The sequence below is a fragment of the Talpa occidentalis genome, unplaced genomic scaffold (genome assembly GCF_014898055.3).
Source record: "Talpa occidentalis isolate TD23 unplaced genomic scaffold, MPIMG_talOcc4v2.1 talOcc4.15, whole genome shotgun sequence".
In the NCBI taxonomy this organism is placed as follows: Eukaryota; Metazoa; Chordata; class Mammalia; order Eulipotyphla; family Talpidae; genus Talpa; species Talpa occidentalis.
This window is the reverse complement of record NW_023601543.1, coordinates 18,784,503-18,807,151: the sequence shown is the minus strand read 5'-3', so window position 1 is coordinate 18,807,151 and position 22,649 is coordinate 18,784,503. Positions and strand designations below refer to the sequence as shown.

At 40.9% G+C, this 22,649-nt stretch overlaps 1 protein-coding gene across 6 annotated transcripts in view; it reads left to right on the top strand.

Moving 5' to 3' along the window:
* GRIA3 (glutamate ionotropic receptor AMPA type subunit 3) overlaps positions 1–22,649 on the top strand; it is a 262,555-nt gene that overhangs the window by 49,958 nt on the left and 189,948 nt on the right. For all 6 annotated transcript variants that reach the window (XR_005125435.2, XM_054695576.1, XM_037511994.2 and 3 more), the window contains one exon: positions 17,594–17,833. Coding sequence is in view for 5 of the 6 variants with exons in the window: in XM_054695576.1 (XP_054551551.1) it covers positions 17,594–17,833 (240 nt within the window). In the remaining variant the exon portion in view is untranslated. The remainder of the gene's footprint in view (positions 1–17,593; positions 17,834–22,649) is intronic.

Below are 22,649 nucleotides of genomic sequence, written 5' to 3'. Positions count from 1 at the left end.
AGCAGCTGTTTGCTTATAACTACTTACCATCAGACTTTCCTCCCTAGTTTAAACACTTTTCTTTTGTTCCAAACACAAAGATGAAGCTCTCCATGTGAAAGCACCTAATCTTAGAGGTAAGAGCTAAGTAAAGAGGGAGTGATCAGAGATGTGAAGTCCACAGTTGGCAAATTGCTAGTCTTTTCCCAAGCAGACCAACATTGCACTACCTACAAGGCCTTTGAAGAGGAATCCACTAATTAAAACTGTTTGCACCAAGGACAGTTGAAAACATTAGCATGCTGGAGATCCCTGGGGATAGACAGCAAATCCCAAATACTTCAATTGAAATATTTCTCAATATTCAGAAGAATAAGAAGAATTAGAAACCTGATTTAAATGGCATGCTAAAAATTCAGCCAGAAAGAACTTTAGAGATTATTGAATCCTCATTTTCAGAAGGTTAAGGCTTAAAAAAACTTTTGGTGACATACCTCCATGGAAGTCCAAGAAAGAGCTGTGCTGGGATCAGAATCCAGAGCTCTGGGTTGCTATTTATTTATCAATCTAGTCACCTACTCTGTCAGTTCCATCTCTTCAGCACCGATCATGTATCAGGCATGATATTAAGTCCCAGAGTAGGTGGTGTACAAATGGTCCCTATCCCTGTCCTTGTAATCTTAGAGAAAAAGACACTGAGCAAACAACTAATTAATTATTGCTAAATATGATCCAAACTGTGTAAGATAAGTACAGTATGTTACAGGATTTTATAGGATAGGAGAGGTATCTAACTTTGTTGAGGCAATAAAAGAAGGCTGCCAGAGGAAGTCATGATTTAGGCTAAGAAATAAAAGGTAAGTTGGCTAGCCAGGAAAAAATTGTCCATGTAATTAGGGATGTAAGTGTGAGGGAAGAGAACATTCTAGATGGCATATGGAAAAGATCGTTCAGCTCAGTGCTATCCCAGTTCGCCTATGTTGCCCCTCTCAGAGTTCATACATCCTGCCCTTTTTATGAAGCAGCAGGATGCCCAGCATATTTTATTTCTTCAGAAGGATGATGTAGTGAAAAGAAAGGCATCATAGCCATCTGGCCTATTAAAATAATTATTAAACCACATCTTTGATTAAACAGTTATTTTATTTACCAATGCCATACATCAAGGTAGATAATCAGTGTTTCAAGCTTCTTTAAAGGTCATACCTTCATCCTTTTGCTTAGCACCTGAAGATAAAATAACCCTATATTCAAAGAGCAGATTTTAAGAGATGCTCAGTGAAAATAAGTCCACAGTTTAAAATGGATATAAGCAATGGTGGCATTTTCTCATACATATGTTGAAAAGGATAAGCACAGCACTGTCAGCAGGCAGAGGCCAGGCCTGAATCCCTTCCAGCTCTCAATGGAAGTGCACAGAAAGTGCACTTGAAAACTGTGCAACAGGTGCTAACCCCATGAGGGGTTTGGAGTCCTGCATGCTAGACATGAAAGGGTAATTCCGAATCTCACAGAAGCCCTCGCTTCTGCTGTATCATACTGAATGTGCCTATAGCCCAACCCCCTATATTTACCCATGGTTAAAATTAACTGTTATGAATCAAACCAATAACAAACCCTAGAATTCTGATTATAGAATTCATAGTGGGGGGAGGGGAGGGAAAGGAGTGGGGAGCAAAAGGAGAATGGGGTCCAACGGACCATGATGGAGGACTAGGGTGCTTTGATCTGGACATGGTGTGCAACATGCTCTGAAGGGGTGGGATCCTAGATCTCTCAATCACATACAATGCTGCAAACCAATGTTACCTCAATATCAATAAAGAACAAAATTAGATTTTAGGAATTAAAAGTAACTTGATAATTATTAATATTTAATTTGGTTCCATGCCACATGATAATAATAAAAGCCACTGTATCAGGCACCATCTGTTTTATATACATTATATCATTCAATCCTCACAGCAGCCCTTTGATCTGGGCTCTATTTTTGCCATTTTCAGGTGAAAAATCTGAACCTCTGAGGAATTGACCTATTTGGCCAAAGTTACACACTTTTAAATCCCCTCCCCCTCGACTATAAGCTCCATGAGGGTAGGGATTTGTCTGCTGTGCTCGTTGCCATATCCCCAGCATTGACAACAGTGACTGGCCCAATGAATATTTGGTGGAGTTGGAATCCAAGCAAAGCAGTCTTCTAGAGCTATTCACCCACTGAATGCACTGCCTCCAAGAGCACTATCCTTAGTCCTAATCTACTTAAGTCTTTATAATAGCTTCCATGGAAGCCACAGGTGCTCCTAGCTGCTCACTGTCACTGCTCTTCCCAGACCTTCCACATTTTAAACTCTTCTTAATATTTAAGCTTAGAGACACCCCTTACTTTAAAGTCTCCTAAATGTCACAGGCCCTAGATATTTGCCATTAGGGCATTTCAGATAGTTCCAGGTTCATAACTTAGCTCTGACATTTGTTACTGTATAATGTTGGTTGAGTTTTGTTACTTCTCTGAGTCTCAATTTCTTTATCTGTTAAATGGGGTATTACCTGGAAAATCACTTGCCTTCTCTGAGTCCTTATCTCCCAGGAATCTTCTGACTCTCAAGCCTTCATGACTAACACCCCACATCTCCAGATGCCCCAGCCCTTCATGGCTTACCTCCCCTTTCCCAAGTCATGAAAATAATCTGGTATCTTGAGAATTTGCTGGACCTTCAGTGCCTAAGAAATCTGCCTGCATTTACCAAATATGCAGAAATCGATGATTTCTTACTTGTTTTGAAGAGCCATTTCTAATATTTCTGCTTTTATCCCCACCTAAGACTTTTTATGCTTAAGATTTAAAAATGAAAGAATGAGCAGGATGTCTTCTGCCAGGGAATTTGATGATCAGAGGTTGAAGCCATGAATAGTAATTATGAGTTGCAGCATTCGCTATATAAAGTTGTTAACTTGTTGATAGGCACTAGATGCACTTCTATGAATAATTCTTATAACTTGCCTTTTTTCATGTTTCCCTCCTCTGAAAGGAAAGACTACACTAAAAATTAGGAAAATAATAGCACCTGTTTTATAGTCAGAAATATTCTACTCATTTTCTTTTTGCTTCCTTCCATTTTCATGAGTAACACCATGGGACTCTAGGGGGAAAAAAATACCATGCTTCTTGATGAAAATGATACCATTGTCCCAGGCTCGCCTTCTTATGAGCCATCACTTTCACAGATGCTACCACCTGGCTGCCAGACTCTGCCCAGTCATGGGATTCCAATTGGACCCTTTACATGCTAACCTACAATTTAGGCCTTGGCCAGCAGGGGATTTCTAGCCACTTCCCTCATTGCAAGTTCATCTTTTCCACAAACAGCAACAGATTTAGGCCCAGGACATAGATCTCGTTGGTCCTCATGCTATTCCCCACGGCCTCCACCCTGAAAGGATTTGTACTGTCTCTCCTGGAATCTAATTCACAGGACGCTGGAATAAGGATGCTAATATTATAGCTAGAGTGGCAAAGTGATATGTAGAGGCAATAACTATCTGTGGGATGGGCCGGGGTGATCTTCTTAGAGGAAATTACATTCCAAGCAGGAAGCAAGCAGTGCCATCCCGACTCCCTGAAACTGATTGGGTGAGAATCCAATTACAACACGTTTCTGGTCATTTCATTCTTTGTGGCAACGTATTAGGAGCCTAAGACCCTTCAATTCAAGAGAGTAGACTATTCTTCTCAGAGCTTGACCCTCTCCTAATGAGAGCTTAGAGCACAAATAAGACAATGGCAGCTAATAAAATAATAACTCTGTTCATTAAGAGCTAAGACATTCACTAACAAATGTGTTATGTCATAGCAACCAAAAAAATACCAGGAAATAAGGCGAGAGAATGCAAATGGCGAAATCTCTTCTAAAGACACATAACTGGATTGTAAGCTCAAATAGCAAATATGCATTGAGGGCCAGGATAATTGGTCCTTTATCTTCTTATAAAAACAAAGGTTTATTTGCCCTTTTAATGGGCCGATAAAATTAAATTGGCACCCTGTGGTGTGCACTGAATACATAATCAGAATCTGAAGCAATAAAGGCCCAAAAAAAAGGAAAAAAGCAAAAGTGGAAAAATCTAAAATTCTGAACAGTAAAGAAAAACAATGTAGAAAAGTCATGTAGTTCTAAACAATAACTCCTCACTGTGTGGCAGACACCAGAGCAGTCACTTGTATTGCTGAAAACTGGGGGTCAACAGCTGGTTTTAGAGTTCCTCAAAAGCAAAGGCTGCTTGTTTTGGGGGTGACCCAGAGGAGGCCAGGAAGGGATGGAGCAGGGCCGGGCTAGAAAGTAGGTGACTCCACCAAAGAGGAATTCACAAAACTTTGAAAGCAAAAGCAGCACTCATGAAAAGGAATGTTTAGTGGTTACTCAAACTACCCTTTAAAAGCATATTCTCTGTAATCCTTCCAAAGCTGCCCCATGTTGAGATCTTCAGAGAAAAAGCACAACAAAAATCTCATAATATATAAACAGACAGCATCCAACCTCCAGAAAAGAAAGTCAGTGCCTGCTAGCTGCTGAACATGAAACACAGTAAATAAAAAAAATCTTCTTCCTGATTCCTAATTCTGATGGCCAGACACATAAATATTTGTTTAATGAGTGACAGCACATTGATAATATTTTCCTGCATTAGCTGGATAGATGAAAGAGAAGGGAAGTTTTGTTATCATTCAATTATTTTGCATCAAATATATTCACATGCTCTACCCAGAGAAATTATTAATTGTGCACAAAGGAATTTTGACATAGAAATCTCAGAACACTGTATAGAAATTCATTGTGTGGAATGATTCAGGTGGTCAGATAAATAAGGAAAAAGATAGGGACACAGAATGAGTCTCAAAGAATGCTTCTTTTAAAAGGTCTTCTAGTTGGAGGTTCTTAATGAAGACAGAACTATCGAGAGGTCATCTCTTTGCCTCCAGCCAGGAATATATCGAAGCTACCCTGAATAAATTAAGTGCATGTGTTCTGCAAATAGAAAGATTCCTCAGTTTTTTTAAGGACCTCTGCTAGCTTTTCCAAGCCTCTTATAGACCAAAAGACCATTTCACAACCAAGGAAATAGAAGTTTTGTTTCCTCTGTATCTCTCTCAGGTAGCTCTCAAAGGACTATGTGCTCGGTGGACCCTCAAATCCATTGCTGCCTGGCCAACACTTAGGCTCAATGCCACCCACAGAACACTGGTGTCGAGACTTCTTAGGGAGAGAGGAAAACCAACATGTGAAGGAACATTGGTCAAAGTGGGAGCCTCAGGGTGAGGCATGGCAGAACACAGTCATAGAGTCACTTGCTCGGTGACATTGCTTTGGGGAGTGTAGGTTCCAGAAAGATTAATCTCTAACCAACTTCATCAAAGATTCCATTTAAAAGCAAAAGAGGCAACTGGGCTCCAATTGTTGCTCAGAAACAAAAACTGCAAGCAATAAAATAAAATTAAATACTCATAATTGACTAATTGCTGGTACAGTTGGCTGCTTTTCCCCCCAGAGAAGGCGTCTTCTATATGATTTCTGGAGCATTTAACCAAGTGCAGCTGTAATTATTATTATTCCTATAATAATAGGGTTCCTACAGATCTTCATATTTTTACATGTTTTATATTCATTATCACTAATCCACAAAACATCTCTTTAAGATACATAAATATTGTCCTTGCCAGTATGCAGGAGAAGAGTGAGAGCTCAGAAAAAAGGTAAAATCAAGGTCACAGATTGAGTCAGCAGTGACTTAGAAAACTGAACTGGAGACTCTGCTTTTCAGTACCAATTTATGTCATCGGCTCATTAAGTGCTTATGGCATGAACCATATTACACTGAACCTGAGACAAAACTATCTGAACAAATGTTATGTGCTGCCTGACTCTCCAAAAGCTTCTTGGCCGTTGATAGTTCATATTCACATACATGAGGCAAGTCAATCACAGAATGATTGAAGCATTTTGCAATCAAGTGCCAAAGAGGAGGCTTCCTTCCAGGTGTTGCTGGCACTCGGAGAAAGATTGGTCTCTTAGGGGATGAAATGGGCACCGAAAGCTCTATGGAGGAGGGAGCTTCAGCTAGATTTTCAAAGGTAGGCAAGAATTGGAAAGGTAGACATTTGGAAAATACGTTCCAGGATGTGCACAGCATGAACAAATGGTCAGCAGCAGGAATGAATAGGAAGTATGTCAGCCATAGAAAGACGAGCGAGGCTGCAGCAGCGCCTCCAGTTCCCCCTGGAGAATCATGGGAGACAATTCTGGATGGATTATGAGCCCTGATCTTGGCAGCTCATGGGGTAGAAGACAAATCTGCACTATTTACTGAGCACCTACTACGTATAACTCTGTGCATTGTGTTTTGTCCATGTGTATTCCAGGCTGAAGGGTTTGGACTCCACCTGATAGCTAATAGGGAGTTGAGGGCCCAGTCACAGAGTGTCAATACCTAAAATAAGACAGAGTGTGCTCAGTGACCTCACTCACAAGTCATGGGCCAACCTCTCAGGACTTATTTGAGTGTTTTTATGACTGAATTTGCAGCTTCTATCTGGCAATGCCACTATGATCTGAAAATATAAGGTCATTAATTTTGCATGACATTGCACAAAGAGAAAATAGAGGCCTAATTACTCTTTCTTTTGGACAAAACAGACAACTCTGATGTGGGCAGCTGTATTCACTGGCAGCATATAAAAGTTACAAATTGAATACATGACTGAGCAGCAAAGCGCTAGAGGGGGATACATATTCTGTCTGCAGCGGAAACTGCACTCTAAAAGTTACATGTGTTTACTTAACTCTAGCTATTTCTAGCTATTTTGGGGCAGATTCTTCCCCATGGAGCAAGTTCGGCACTTTGGGAGACAGTCTGACTTTCAAGTCACTGAGGGAGCATCTGTGGGGCCCATGAAAGAGGACTCAGATGTTCTGTGTTGCTGCAAGAAGTTAAAGTAGGAATCCATTTGAATGATGCTCTGTTCCAGCAGTTTCTCTTCTCAGCTCCTGAGTTCTAAAAGAAGATGTGTGTGTGTGGCCAGCTCACAGGTGGCCAGGGCTCCAGAGCTGCCCATGAGGGCACATAGGCCCCAGGCTGGGAGTCAGTGCTGTGTGACCCTAGCCCGACCCCACAACATGCTAGTGTTTCTGTGCAGTGATGTCTTCATGCCCCGAATTGAAGGTTCAGTGGCACGTTTCTTAATCACTCCCTTCTGAGATAGTGGGGACAGAGATTCCTTCAGCTCCCATCCCAGATGGCAATACAATGGCACTCCAGCTGGATGGGGGGAGGTGAGTTCAGATGAAGGTTCAAAGTCTAGGGAGTAGGGACAGACTGGGAGAACAGGAGGCGGGGTCAGGTAGGACTTCCGCAGGAGGCAAGAAACAGTGAATTTCTACAGGCAGCAATAAACGAATGTTGCAGACCATACTGGTGCTAGGCTCGGGGAAGTGCCTGGTGCTACAGTAGTATCAGGTGCTGAAGAAACATATTTTATTTCATGAACCACAACACAGAAACATACATGTGATAACCACAACAAAAGTTTCATGGAACAATTTTTACCCTTACTACCTGGGTACACTGTGGTATTTTTCTATCCTATTTCATCCACTTTTGTAAATCCCAGGTCATGACTCACTACACCAATTTCATACCCGACTGGGTGGGTTATCCCCTCTATCTGCAAAACACCTCTATAGGAAAAGGTGGGAGGAATAGCCTTCATCCTTCCTTTTCTCCTTTATTAATCATAGACTCTGACCTGAAGAAGTTAGAACTATGGTTGAAAAAATAGGGACTGGGAGAAGAGTGGTGAAAGTGGGTTCCAGGGCTTCCCTGGTGGTGCAGGGGGTTGAGCGCCACACTTTGAAGCTGTCCACAGCCTCTGCTGTGCGGGCTCGATTCCTGGCTGGCCAGGGAGAGTCCCATATGGCTCAGCAGACCTCTCCTGTCTCGCCCACTGCTCCCTCAGCAGTGTATTTCATCAGTCTGCCTGTTCTGTTCCCCACTCTGTCTCTGGTGAACCTTCTCACCCTCCAGCACATCTGGCCTGTACCCCGGTTCTTATACATATGAATAAATAAATCTTTAAAAAAAAAAAAAAAGAAAGAAAGTGGGTGAGAAAGTGGGAAGGAAGATGAGGTCCTGTTGTCACTGGGCCAGCTATGAATGTCCTAGAAGGGACTCATATGAAATGGAACTTGACGGTGTAACTCCACATCTCCAGCATCTGGCACAGTGCTTGGTACTGTTCAGTAAATGGCCAATGAAAAATATCTGCTTAATTAACACACATAAGTTAGAAACTCCTTGAATGTTTATATCTGATTAAGACTCAGTGGCACTCAGAATCTACCCTTGAAAAATATCAGTGTTGACAGGGCTTGCTATCACCAACTTTTAACTTCCCTCCTTTGCGTCTTCCCTACTAACATTCAGCCCTACCTTCATATGGCAAAAAGCCCCCACACTGCGGTGCTTCAAATGGAGAGGCAATCTCCATAGGGTCTACACAGACAGACAAGAGGGATGTACAGCTTCAGATGTTTGAAGGCCTGTCATTAGAAGACAGAGTAGAAATGTTGTTGTCTGTGAACTTCAGACTAAAAAAAGAAGCCATAAGTGGTAAAAGTTAGAGGCAGATTCGTGCTTGATATGACAAGGAAATTTCTAATAACCAGAGCCATTGAAAAGTAGAATGTATTGCTTTGGGATGCAGTGAGTTTGCCATTATCAGAGTGCTCAAGAGGGGATGAAACTGAAGGGGGGATCTTCTCATTGTTTAGGAGGCTGAAGGGGGTCATTTGGGCATCAGACTCAACATTAAAAATGGCTATGATTGGGCCTCCCCTGGTGGCGCAGTAGTTGGGCACTGGGCTGCAAGGCTGCCGGCAGCCTCTGCAGCGCCGGTTCGTTCCCCGGCCGCCGGTGAGGGTCCCACAAAAAAAAAAATGGCTATGATCCAGCAATTCCACATCCAAGTATCTACTTGAAGATTGCAAAAACACTTATTCAAAGGGATGGTCACTGTAGCACTAATTAGACTAGGCAAGTTATGGAAACAAAGTGCCCAAGGACAGATGAGTGGATTAGGAAGATGTAGTTTATACACACAATGTAATTCCACTCAACCATTTAAAAAAAAAAATGGAGTCTTGCTATTTACCACAACATGGCTGGAACTAGAGGGGATTATGCTAAGTGGAAATAAGCCAGAAGAAGGACAAATACCACATGATTTCACACATATGTGTGATGTAAGAAATGAAAAACAAAGGGACAGAGAAAACCAAACCAAATCAACCTTAGAAATGTGACTGTAAAACAGAGGCTACCAGAGGGGGAGGAAGACAAGGAAGACAAACTGGGGAGGGGGCACAATGGACTATGGTGGAGAGCTATGGGTGCCCAGGTGGTGGGTGTAGTGTGGTGACATGCATCTGAGGAGGTGTAGACAACAATTTTTAAAAAATGACTTTAAGGAATTCAAACAATGGGAAGTAAATGTCTCAATGACTGACAATGGACCTAAGTATCTTATTGTTTATATGGTTTTGTTTTAAATTATGGTATAATTTAAAAATACATACAATAAGGTAACAGACAACCATTAAATAGTTTTTAAGAGTGATCTTTGTTTAGGACCTTAGCTTACCCTTCACCCCAGCATGGGTTGCAAATTTTTTTTTAAATGGCTTTCAAATGCTATATGACATGATATCAAACTTGAAGCTCTAATCTGTCTATGACAAATTGTAGAGCTGATTCAAAGGCATCGTAAGAGTTCATCACTTTGGTGCCCAGCTTCAGAAATGGTTTCATTGGCTGTGACTGGATCACTAGGTAAATTAGTTTTTCCATTAAGAGTTATGTTAAATCCCATGTGAAATGAGTTGCAAGTTGAGATAGGCCCCTGCCTACTTTAGATGATTGATGGGGATCTGTGGGTGAATGGCGGAGACTAAGACTGGGAAGAATGACGATTCTGTTGCATTATTTTTTGTAGGGATGATGTTTACTGGGATATAGAATCAATATTACTTACTCACTGACACTCTGTAGCTTGTGTAATTTTTCAAAACAGAGTTTCAGCTTTTATTTCCATTTATTCTCAGCACATTCCTGTGAGGTGGCCAGGGCAGGTGTTAGCTCTACTGGCTTATAAATGACAGACCTGATGCCCAGTGAGGTAACTGGCCTAGACCACACAGCGAATTAGGGCCTGAACCACACAAAAGCTCCAACAAATATTTTTTAAATAATATTAATAGCAGTGACCATTTATCAATGAAGCGCAAACTCATATGAGAGTTGTAAGCACTTTGCATGCATTTATTTAATCTGCACAATGGTATGGGGTGACTGTTATAATCCATTCATATGAAAAAGAGGTTTGGTGAATTTAAGTAACCTCAGACTATTCTAAACCAGTAATTTGACCTCACAAATGGACTAGAAATTTCTTCACTCCCATGACCACAACTCAAATCCAAACTACTATCAGTTCTCACCTAAAACAGCATTTAAATGTTCTCCTTGCTTTCACTGATGTCCCCTTAAGTCTACTGTCCATATAGCAGCCAGATAAATCTTTTAAAAACATAAATCAGCATATGGAATACCCATGATAAAAATCCTTCCAAGATTTCCTCCCAGGGTTCTTAAAATAAAGTCTAAATTCCTTACCACCATCCTACAAGGCCCTCCATAGTTGGATCCCTGTGCCGACCAGACCCATCTTGCACACGCCCCCTCACTGGCCACACTCCAGCCAGGCTGGTCTTCAGTGCTTCACAGGCATCAAATGCTGTCCTCCCTCCCTTGGGGCCTCAACAAGTGCTAGCCTCTGCATGGACTTGCTCTTCTATTCTTAGGTATCGACTGAAATGTCACATCCTCCGATAACTGCACTCAAACCTAATCTACATTAAAGTCACCTTGTCACATAGTTTCATAACACATGAATGCCTTCCCTTCTCAATAGTTACACCATGGTAATCGCACCTTGGTATGATTGTTTTATTCCTATTTGCTGCTAATACTACACTGTGAGCACCGTGGGAACAAAGGTCCTATGTGTTTTGCTCATGGCTGTATCCCAGCACTTAGACAATGTTTGTCACCCAGTAGGAGTTCAAAAGTTATTTGACTAATGAATACATTAATAAATGAATAAAAAAATGTAAAACTTCTGAGCGCCAATGCTTAACTATATTGTCTTGACATAAAGGGCCTAAAAAGTACCCCAAGCCCTCTCAGAGCTTCTCCTGCCATTTCTGACACTGCAGTGGAAGAAGGGTAGTTTCACTTACATTGTGAAATGAATTTACCAAAATACATGTGTGCATACATTAATGCCTGCATTTGCATTTGCACATCGTTATGTTCAAGTAGGATCAAATGTTTATAATGACTATTTTCTTTGCCAGGTTTAGATACATGCCATCTAATTGTAAAAATAACTAGTTAGACTGTTGGAAGGCAGTGTACTCCTGAAAGCAGAGCAAAATGTTCAAGAGAATTAACCCAAAGATGGTAATTAAACCATGGAATCAGGAGAATGAGGCTGACACCTAGTTCTGATTCTGGTACTTATAAACTCCCACTGGGGTTACTAGAACCCAAGACCGAAGGGTGTTTAGGGGGCTGGGGAAGCTGATCAGTATGAACCCAAAGAAGGTATGAGCTGGCTTCTTCCCCTCCACTCGCCCTAACACCTATATACCTTGTCTAATTCTTCCTTTCCTGCATTCCCAGGTTCAACACAAATGGCCAGGTGTTTTGTATCTGCCTACTTGGTAGACTCTGAAGAGTCCAAAATATCCACCCTTCCAAATATTCCACTGACATAACTCCTTTGAGATCATCTAAATATGTATGTATTTCCATTAGGTGAAGGCCTAGTTGTCTGTGCCAGGAGGTCAAAGTGACCTTGTGGTTATCAAAAGGGGTGTGGGAAGGAAGAAGGAAACAAGGACTGCCATTACCTTCCAAGGAATATTTGATGATATTTGGAGGCACTTGGGGTTATCACAACAGTGGTGGTGGTGCTACTGGCATCTACTGGATAGAATTCAGGGGTGCTGGTAGACATCCTACAGTGCACAGGACACCCCCATCATAAAGAGTTCTCCAAGACAGATTATTGCAGAAATGGTAATTAAGTTGGGATGGATATGTTTTGATGAGACAGTTGCAATCAGAAGTTGAGGGAGGAAAGAATAAGGAAGGAGGGAAACTAAACTGATAGTGGTGTTGACAATAGACTGGGGGGAAGCCTGGAAACAGGTGATCATTTGTGAGATTATTATCACAGTCTGAGAAGCAATGAGAATCTGAACTAAACATGTATAGGAAATAGACACCTCACTTGCTGTACAGAGAGAACTGATGAAGCATCACCAAAGAATGATAGAGGGAAATGAGGCAGCGAGAGAAGGCAAAGATGACACTTAAGACCCTAGCTTGGGTGACTGGAAGAAGTGGGATGCATTAGGAAAAACAGGGACAAGAGGAGCAGATCCATGTGTGCAGGGGTGACAGCAGAGAAATCATATGTGGAATGTGTGAGGCCATGAAGGCCTCCAGGTGAGACTATTTTATGAGCAGTTAGAAGTGTGGATTTGAAGCTCAGGAGTGTGTTTGAAAGCCAGCAGTATCTGCAGTCAGCCAAGGGTGGACTGCATACACTACAGAGGCCTCAAAATGCTGCCCCGTCAAGTCTGTGTATAGTAGTTTATACCACCTACATTTGTGTTTGCACAAGTATTAGATGACAAAACAACACATTTCTCAGAATATACCCCTGTCTTGAGTAACACATGACTGTATTTAAAAGCCATGCATGTGGAGGTAGTGAGATGAGATTGTCCCCTGCTTGGCACATACTACTGGGTTATCGGAAAAGTCATGACATATTATGCATCATAACTTTTCTGATAACCCAATAGAAGTTCCATAAATATTTGTTAAATTAAAAAAAAAACATTTTGAGTAAGAAGAAAGAGGGCTAAGGATAAACTCTTTGAACAATTTTTAACAAGGGGGTGGGCCAAAAGGAAAGTGAAAAAGAGCAGGAAGAAGAATGGTTGAGGAGCCAACAGAGGCTAATACTCTTGACTCAGGAGCATTTCAAGGGGAGAACTTAACCAACAATATCTAATGATGCTCAGCAGTCAAGTGGAATGATGTCTTCAAATAGAGTTGGATTTGGCAGTGAACAGGTCATCATCAAACTTGAGAGCTGTTTTAGTAGAGTGATGGGAACATAAACTAGGCTGCAGATACAGAAGGCCACAAGATCCCTATCCCATAATTATGATGGTAAGGAATGAGTTAGAACAATGGCTTCTTGAAGTGGCGGGGTTTGGGAGGGGGATGGGGGGATCTTTTAGCAGATATTTAGCTCCATGGGGCTTTATTCCTATCTAAAAGCTTTAAAGAATCCATTTTCTTGCTTTTCTCAACTTTTAGGGGACACTCACATTCAATAGCTCATAGCCACCTTCAAAGCTAGCAATGGCTGGTCAAATCTTTCTCATGTCAAATCCTCTAAAACAGACTCCTCTTTTAACCTGTTTTCCACATTGAACGACCCCTATGATTAGATGGGGCTACCCAGGTACTCCAGGATAATCTCTTTATTGTGAGGTCAGCTCACCAGCAATCTTAACTCCATTTTCAGCTTTAATGCTCCTTAGCCACCTCATCTAACTCACAGATTTGGGAGACTAAATAATAGCCTCCCGAAAGATATCCATATCTTAATCTCCCAAATTTGCAATGATATTAATGATAAACTGATTCCACATAAGGGAATCACACACACACACACACACACACACACACTCACTCATCAATATTATCATTTCAGAAGAGAACAGACTCTACATGTAACACTAGACAATAGAAGACAATAGATATGATATAAAGGACTGCCCTTCCTGAGAAAGAATAGTTGTCAACCCTACCCCAAATACATACCCACATGCATATTTCAACAGACTGAAATCTTCAGCATGGACCAACACCATAGTTTTCTAAAGCATTGGACCACATGATGCCTTAAGATCCCTCTTAGGTCTAAGCTTCTTTGATCACCTGGAATGGTATTATTACCTAGAGAACCTTTTGTAATATATGTCTATCAGTTCCTTCATAACTATATTTTTCTTCTTCCTGCTTCAAATGGAATCATTATGTCAGCAAGAGTCTTGAGTTTTCTCTTTCCCTCCTGATTCAAAAGGTTAGGAAAGTGGTATGTAGTATTGTTATTCTGATCTTTGGGGTAATCAGGTTTTTGGACATTTTTGTAATGATGCCTTTTGGAATACGGGTGGTGTAATTAGCTACCACACTGTACGTTAACAATACCTCTCCCAACCCTACAGACTTAAGGACTATAAATAAAAGCATGGCAGCTGGCTCTAGCTTTGCTTGTCACTCACCATTGAAGGGAACACAGTCGGTAGCTACACTGGAGTCCCCAGGAGTCCAGGATGTAGTCAGAAACAACATATTCAATGAGAATTCCATGTTTTGCTAGTGGAGATGGAGTCAGGCACTCTGAGGAAGCAGAAAGTGAAGATATTTCACAGCACATTCTCCAGCTAAGTTCTTGGGTTTCTCTCTTAATCCATTACTACCCAGGAATCAGAGTAGACAAGAGCACTGAAGAAAGGTACTGGGAAGTTGACAGAGGAGAAAAACTGTTACCTGGATACTCATTGTGAAGTCAAGAACAATGGTTACTATGGGGAGGGTAACCTGGTAGGAGGGCAAAGTATGCTGAGAAGATCTGGCTGGAGGAAAGAAACAGAAAAAACTGCTTAGTTCCCAAGGTATTTATTAAGCACTGTGCTATTTACTCATCTTATGACAGTAATAAAGCATCACTTATAACTAAAACATAATTTATATTTTACTTATCTCATTTATTATTGTCTTGTCCTCTCACTAGTACATAAATTACAAGAGAACAGGATCTCTCTTCTATCCTATATCTCCCAATACGTACAACAATGCCAGGCACTGGAGATGGTCAATAAATATTTGTTGACTGCTGACATTAGCTGCGTAGCTCTTATGTGCCAGACACTGCTATAAGTCTTCCCATGAATGAACTCATGTTAATTTTCACGACCCTGCTATTATCCCAATTTTACAAATGAAGAAACTGGATCAGAGACATGGAAATATTAAATAATTTGCCTAAGAAGTGATGAATTCAGGATTTCAACCTATACGGTCTGACGTCAGAATCTGCCTGTGTAATCACTATTTATAGGCTTAGAGACATTAAGTAACTTGCACAAAGCCACACAGCTTAAGTTTGGCAGAGCCATGACTAGAACCCAGGTCTGCCTATCTTGGAAACTGTTGTCCTTCTCCTTCATAAGACATGGGGAAAATAAGTTATCTGGAATGTTCTAGTTCTTGGGTTGTGTGATAGTTTTATGGGTACTTATTATATTTACATACTAAAAATGAAAAAATAAAAATAAAAATAACCTGAAATTTCAAATTTAATTGAACAACTTATATTTTTATTTGTTAAATCTGTAAATCCTATCTCACCTGGGACAATAATTATTTTTTAAATTTATTGTTGGGTTTGGGTCCCATAGAGTCTGGGTTTTGGAACAAGATAGACTCGGGTTCAAATCCTGGTTCCTCCACTCAGGAGATAAACATGTTTGTGTCTGAATTATTATCTGTTAAAGAGAGATAATAGCAATACCTCATGAGATTGTATACAATAGTAAACAAGATAATATTTGTACAGGACTTAGCACAGTACCTGGCGATACTAAGCACTCAATGGCTGTTCTCATTAATTTGTCAATTTTATATAGAACATGTCCATATGCCAAGATTGGCCTGGTACTACAAAACTGGGCATTTACAGGATTAATTTGGGAATGGTATCCCCTCAGTCTCCCTTGCTGATGACCAAGGGAAAGTGGCATCTAGCCACTTCCTTTTTGTTTCTGAATACTCCCTTTGGCCCTGTCATGAAGTGCTCCAGATTCATTTTCTAGTTGACATTCTCTTTGTAATACAGACCTTTCTGGGTGTATTTGGGGCGGGGGGGGTCACTTAGAATCCCTCAAGTTTGGAGGCTCTTGTCTTCCCTGTTGGAGATGCTTGAAAGACTGATAATTACCTTTGAAACATTACCTTGGACCCAATATCCAATGAGTAGGTTTAAATTGAATGTATAGAAAGCAAGATGCCATTGATACTGTGAACTCTGACACAATAGGGTTAAGAAATGATTACATTGGTTTTCCACTTGCTTCCTCTTCCTATTTCCAATGCCTTCCTTCTTCTTGGTGCCAGTGTCTTTACTGTTCCACCTCTCAGGGAGGGCACCAGACCCCATGCCTTCTCTTCTCTAACCCACACATCTCCATCAAAACTTACTTGTCTGCATTCCTATTTGTCCTGCCATCAAATCAGATGTATTAATGAATTCATCTTAACCTGCTAAGGACTAAAAAAGATTCTAATAATCCCCCACCCAAACCACAGACTCTTTTTCAACACCCTAATCATGAAGAAATAAGGCTAACAGTAGCTTCTTAGAAGATAAGGGAGACCATGAAGGACCCCTTAAATCACACCACATTATCAGTTGCCTGTTCTACTGCTTCACATGAATAGGTGGGAGAAGTAGTGCAGATAATCTAAAGATTATTTCCACTTGGTTTGGGAAAGCACCACACACACAGTGTTGTTGAGCTGATGTGCTTTGCTAATTATGTTCTACTTAAGTTAATATTGAAATTGGTTACATTTTTTAGCTCATCTGGGCCAAAAGATGGAAGGAGGTGGTGTGGCCCATTTGAAAATGAAGGAAAGCTAACAATGATCATGAGAGGGACATGAGCATTCTATATGTAGACTGATAGGTCTGGAAGATAAATGCAAAAGGTTCAAGATAGAACTTTGCCAATTACACATGAGCAATATAGGCCGGCTTAATCCATGTGACTCACTGGAGCAGTCTTCCCAAGAGTCTGCCCAGAATCTGAAATCCTCTTCATTAGTTGTCTACATTAAAGGGTGTTAATCATAACATAATGAAGGTTAAAGCATTATAAAACCTAAGAGGAGTAACACATTTCCTAGCAGGTACATCAGCAGTTTATCGACTAAATCATTAGACATTATAGTCACCTAGTAGAAAAAGCATTTTAAGGGGTGGAACACAAGACAGTTGTACCCGGATGGGGTTTGGGTAAGTGTACTAAGATGCTCCCGGGCAGCTCTGGTGTTGAAAATTAAGAGCACAGAGGTGGGACAACTTTCACCTCTTTCTTTCTCATTTTCTTAGTTTCCTGCTCATGGCAGACATATAGGATCTGCAACTGTGTCAAATAAATTCTTTCCTTCTTTACTGTTTTTCTGAGCAACTGAGATTTCAAGGGATTCTAGAGATTTCAGAGATCTTCAATTTTCTTTTAAGGCATGTCATTTAGAGCCCAAACCTAACTATATGTTGTATTTCCAACCCCTACAAGCTGCAGCAAGGGACCATGGGGCTATTGAAATTTCTTCCTTCTTCTCATTACAGTCTGCTCCCAGTTCTCGAGAGGGGTGTATGCCATCTTTGGATTCTATGACCAGATGTCAATGAACACTCTAACCTCCTTCTGCGGGGCCCTGCACACGTCCTTTGTCACGCCCAGCTTCCCCACTGACGCAGACGTGCAATTTGTCATCCAGATGCGCCCAGCCTTGAAGGGGGCTATTCTGAGTCTTCTGGGTCACTACAAGTGGGAGAAGTTTGTGTACCTCTACGACACAGAAAGAGGTAAGAAGATGCATCTGTTCTCTTTGAATACTCATATAACAGTGGTGTTTAATGTTCCTCAAATCATGCTTCTTCCTTTCTCTTCCAATAAATAAAACCTAATACTCCTTTTATTTTATTTATTTTCTGGTTATATTTTTACTTCAGTTGTGGGGGTTATATTTTTGCTCTTCCAAATGTGCATATGATCCACTCACTCTCCACCAAACCACTGGTGTTGATGAATAAGCCAAAATATTAAAGCAATGGTAATTTTAGAACCTAATATTTCAAACTTGATATGTCATATATGACACCCCTGGCCCTGAAAAGGGGTTTGGGATAACCTCCTAGTTGAGTCACTGCTATTGAAAAAGTATTCCTTCTCCTCCACCCCCCCCCAAAAAAAAATTTATGTTGTCTAAGATGCACAAAGCAAAAGAAGATCAGTCTAAAATAGAGGCCTAATCTGGAAGTTTTGGAAATATAGTCCTTTAAGAGATTATAGTTATTGCTGCTTCACAGATGAGAAAACTGAGGCCCAAAGAGGAATTATGCTTTTTCACATGGCATTTTAACCACAGAGCAGAAACTTACGTCAGTATCTCCTGCTTCCAGGGCTTAGTCTACCAGGTCACATTGGATCTTTGACTTATAGATCCTCAACAGTTATCTAATGGAAACAATGAGTTTAGACAAGCTAGAATGGTTTTGGAGATGGCTGGTTTTCTAAAAGTGAGCTAATATATTAAGAACACATTTTATTGAAACAGTTTCCAAAATAAAGGGTCTAATCTTAAATGGTATGCAAGTAGGTATATTTGTTACTGGCTAGAGCAATACATCATAATTCAGATAAGCAGACTCCTCTAAAAACCAGTTATCTTTGAGGGCTTCCTCAGTAAAATCAAGGAACCCTATACCATAAGATTCCAAAGGCAGCATTTTGTTTTTTTTAAATTTTTTAATTTTTATATTCCCCATACAATTTCACCCCCCTTAATTTGACCCCAACCCCTCCTTTCCCCACCCCACCCCCATAGTGTGTCTCTGGTTCATCGTTGTTGATTGGCAGCGTTTCTTTATTATTTGTTTGCCTGTAACTCTGCTCAGAGGCGGGGATGGCCTTCTCTGACTGACTCAGAGACGGAAGGAGTAGGTGGAGGACCGGTCTTCCTAGTGGCAGGTCGTTTGACCTGGAGAGGAGATTCTTCAGGGTAACTTGAAGGAACATTTTGTTCTTGAGAACCCAGAGTACTTTTCAGTTCACTCTCATTTCGGTACATCATCAAACCCTGTCAGGAAATACTAGGACTTACGTTGGCCCATGCTACTTAGCTGCAAAATATGTCAAATTTCATGAGCCTGAAGCAGAAGAGTTTTAGTTAAGCTCTGTCACTAGCCCTCTAACCCTAGCCCTCATCTCACTGAAATGCTCTTGGCTTTGGTCTCCTCACTTAAGATGCTTTCTTCCCTAATGTGATATTCTATGATTTATTTTTGTGATATTATACCAGATACAGGACAATTTGTATCTTTTTACTAACGCTAACATATATTATAAGTTAATCAATCAATTCTACAAGCTATTACCAACCCCCCATAGTGTATTCCATTCTTGTAATAGGTGCTTATACAGTTCCAATAGGGATGTTCAGAAAAGGATATTCATAAAACAATTCATGAACAACATGAGCACTATCAAACTGAGTGTCACAATACAGACTCTGATGGCTGCAAGAATTGTGAAAAGGTAGCACTCCAGGAAAACTGAATTTTTAGAGAAAGCTGGCTTAGAGGAGGTAGGCCTTGAAGTTGTGAATTTCAAGAGAAGCTGGAGATGGGGCTTTGGGACTGGCAAAAAGCATAAACAAAGGGCAGAATCAGGCAGGAATGCTGTGTCCTCATACTGAGCCATGCCTGATGCGCGTACAAGAATAGTTTTGAACATTATAATTCATAATTTGCTAACTTTTTTTTAAAAGATTTATTTTTATTTATTTATACAAGCACTGGGTACAATCAGAAGCACGTGAGTGTGAGAGAATTCACCAGAGCCAGAGCAGGGAGCAGAACAGGCAGACTGACGAAGTACACTGCTGAGGGGAGCAGCGGGCAGCAGGAGAGGTCTGCGCGCCATGTGGGACCCTCCTCCGGTGGCCGGGGAGCAGCTGGGGATCGAACCAGCGCTGCAGAGGCTGCGGGCAGCTTCGCAACCCAGCACTCAACTGCTGTGCCACCAGGGAGGCCCAATTTGCTAACTTTTAATGCATTTCATTTCTTTCAAACACTGAGGATGAGTTAGCTTATCTCCAAGTTCTTTATACGGTATCATCTAGTGCATAGCAATCTAATATTCAGAACTGAAGTCTGTACGTCAAGACAGTTTATCTTCTAAAACTTTTTAAAAACTAAATACCAGTTCTACTAATACTGTAACCTCTCATTTAATGAAAAGCAGGAGATGCAGTTAATGTATTCTGTCCTCGTCTCCCATGACCATTCTTGGACCACATAGTTTTCTACTAGAGAAAAGGAAACAAAAGTTCATCTATGTCTATTTCTCACCCTTGCATCTTCAAATCATCTCACTAAATAGTTAGGACACTTATACAGTCTTGGAGTCAAAAGAAATCTTTCTGAATCATATGTGTTCATATTTTTCCCTCTATAGTCATTTAGCTAGTGGGACTAATCTGCTCTATTTAAGAAATACTTTTTTATACTAATTTCCCCCTCATAAAGTCTTCTTACAACATTGCACCATGGGGGCCTCCCTGTGGCACCAGGGGTTAAGTTTCAGCACTTTCAAGCTATCACTAGCCATTGCTGCATGAGTTCGATCCTAGCCAGGGAGCTGACCCACATGGCGCGGCAGACCTCTTCTGTCTTGCCCGCTGCTCCCCTCAGCAGTGTATTTCAGTAGATCTGCCAGTTCTGCTCCCCACTCTGTCTCTGGTAAATCCTCTCATGCCCGCCCCCCTGGACTACGTATCCCAGCTCTTGTATGTATACATAAGTAAAGAAAAATTTTTTCTTAAAGAAAAAATTGCACAATGACCTTGGTCTAAATTTTTCAATGGTTTTCATTGCTCCCATTGGGGAAAAAATATTCTATTCTTCAAGACTCAACATAATTATGCCTCAGTCATCAACATTTTTCAGAACTCACTTTACTCATTCATTCATCCATCCAATAAGTGCTGGGGTTACAGTGATGAGCAAAATAGACCTGGTTCCTACTCTTCCCTATTTTCCTCATGAGAACAATAGAGAAAAAAAATCAAGCCTACAAGTAAAACAATTACACATTTTGATAAGAGGCTATGAAGAGAACAAAGAGACAGGTACTAATGAATCAGACCTCATTCTAAAAGTATTCTCAGTTGTCGGCCTCATCGAGAACAGGCATTTAAGCAGGGAACTAAAGGATTAGGAGTCATCTATGTGATGAGCAGATGAAAGGATTTTCAAGCAGTGAGATAGCAAGTGGAAAGGTCCTGGGGCTGGGAAGAGTTCGGCATGATTGGGGAGCTGAAAGAAGTTAAATATGGCTAACGGGTAGGAGGAGGTTTCTAGTGCCTGAGAGGAGACTGTTGGGTAGACAGAAGCCAAATCATAGCCATGGAGTATGGACAGGAGCCATGGTAAAGAATGTGGATTTTATTCTGGCTGCACTGGGAATTCACTGGAAGATTCTGAGTAGGGGAGTTACATGATCTTAGTTTTCCTAGAGAATGGAGGGTGGTACAAGAGTGAGAGATATGAAACCAAAAGACAATTATATACCTCTAGGTGAGAAATGATGGCAGCTTAGCCTTGGCAAGAGATGGAAAAAAGTGGGTGGAGCTGAAATTCATTTTGAGCAAAGAATCAGCAGAAGTGGGAGATAATTGATTGACTATGGAATACAAAAGAAAGAAAGGATTCATGGTTGACTACTAGCTTTTGGTTTCAAAGACTGCATGAGATGGTGGTGCTTTTAGATAGTGGGCAGGAGGAGAGCCAGTTTTGAGGAACAGAATTTTTGTCCTCTGCTGAATGCCCACAGAACCCTTTTGTCCATGTCATTCATTTGGCACTTAACAAAATTGCTTTGCTATTGCACTGAGTCTGCGATATACTTCCCCAAGCCCTTCTCTGCAGCGTAGTAATAAATAATTGGTTAGCTCCTTGACTTAGAGCTTGGGCCTCCCTTAGTAATTAGCGCAGACCTAGGTATCTACTTAGTGCATTCCCAACTTCATTATTAATTCATCAAGAATAAGCCTCATCTTTTTTCAATGTTGTTCTGAAAAAGAGAGAAAAATAAGGAAGGGCAGGAAGGAAGGGAGGGTGGAAAAGGAAGAGCAGGAAGAAAGAAGAGAAGAGAAGAAAAAGGAAAGGCGGGAAGGGAGAGAGGGGATGAAGGAGAAGGAAGGAGGAATTGAGGGAGGGAAGGAGGGAAGGCAGGAGGAAGGACTCAATTTATAGATCAAATCATGTGACCCACTTTTTAAAAAATATTGAATCAAATATTCTGTTTTTCCCATTTTGTACAATGATCAGCTATTGCCTTAGTAATAAAAATTGAGAGAAATTACAACTGTGAAATATAATTTTAAAATATTTTAAATTACATAAGATCAAAAGGGAAAACAGAGACAGAAGGGAGCACCTATAATTACATTCAAATAAGCTAAATATACAAATGATGTGACTCCACTGTTTAAGAGCAGGGATGTGTGAGGAGCTGAGAAATGGGTTAAACTTTTCAGGTCATTTAAAGAGCTATAGCAGGGCCTCCCCGGTGGCGCATCAGGTTGAGCGCAGCGCTGTGAAGCTGTCCACGGCCTCT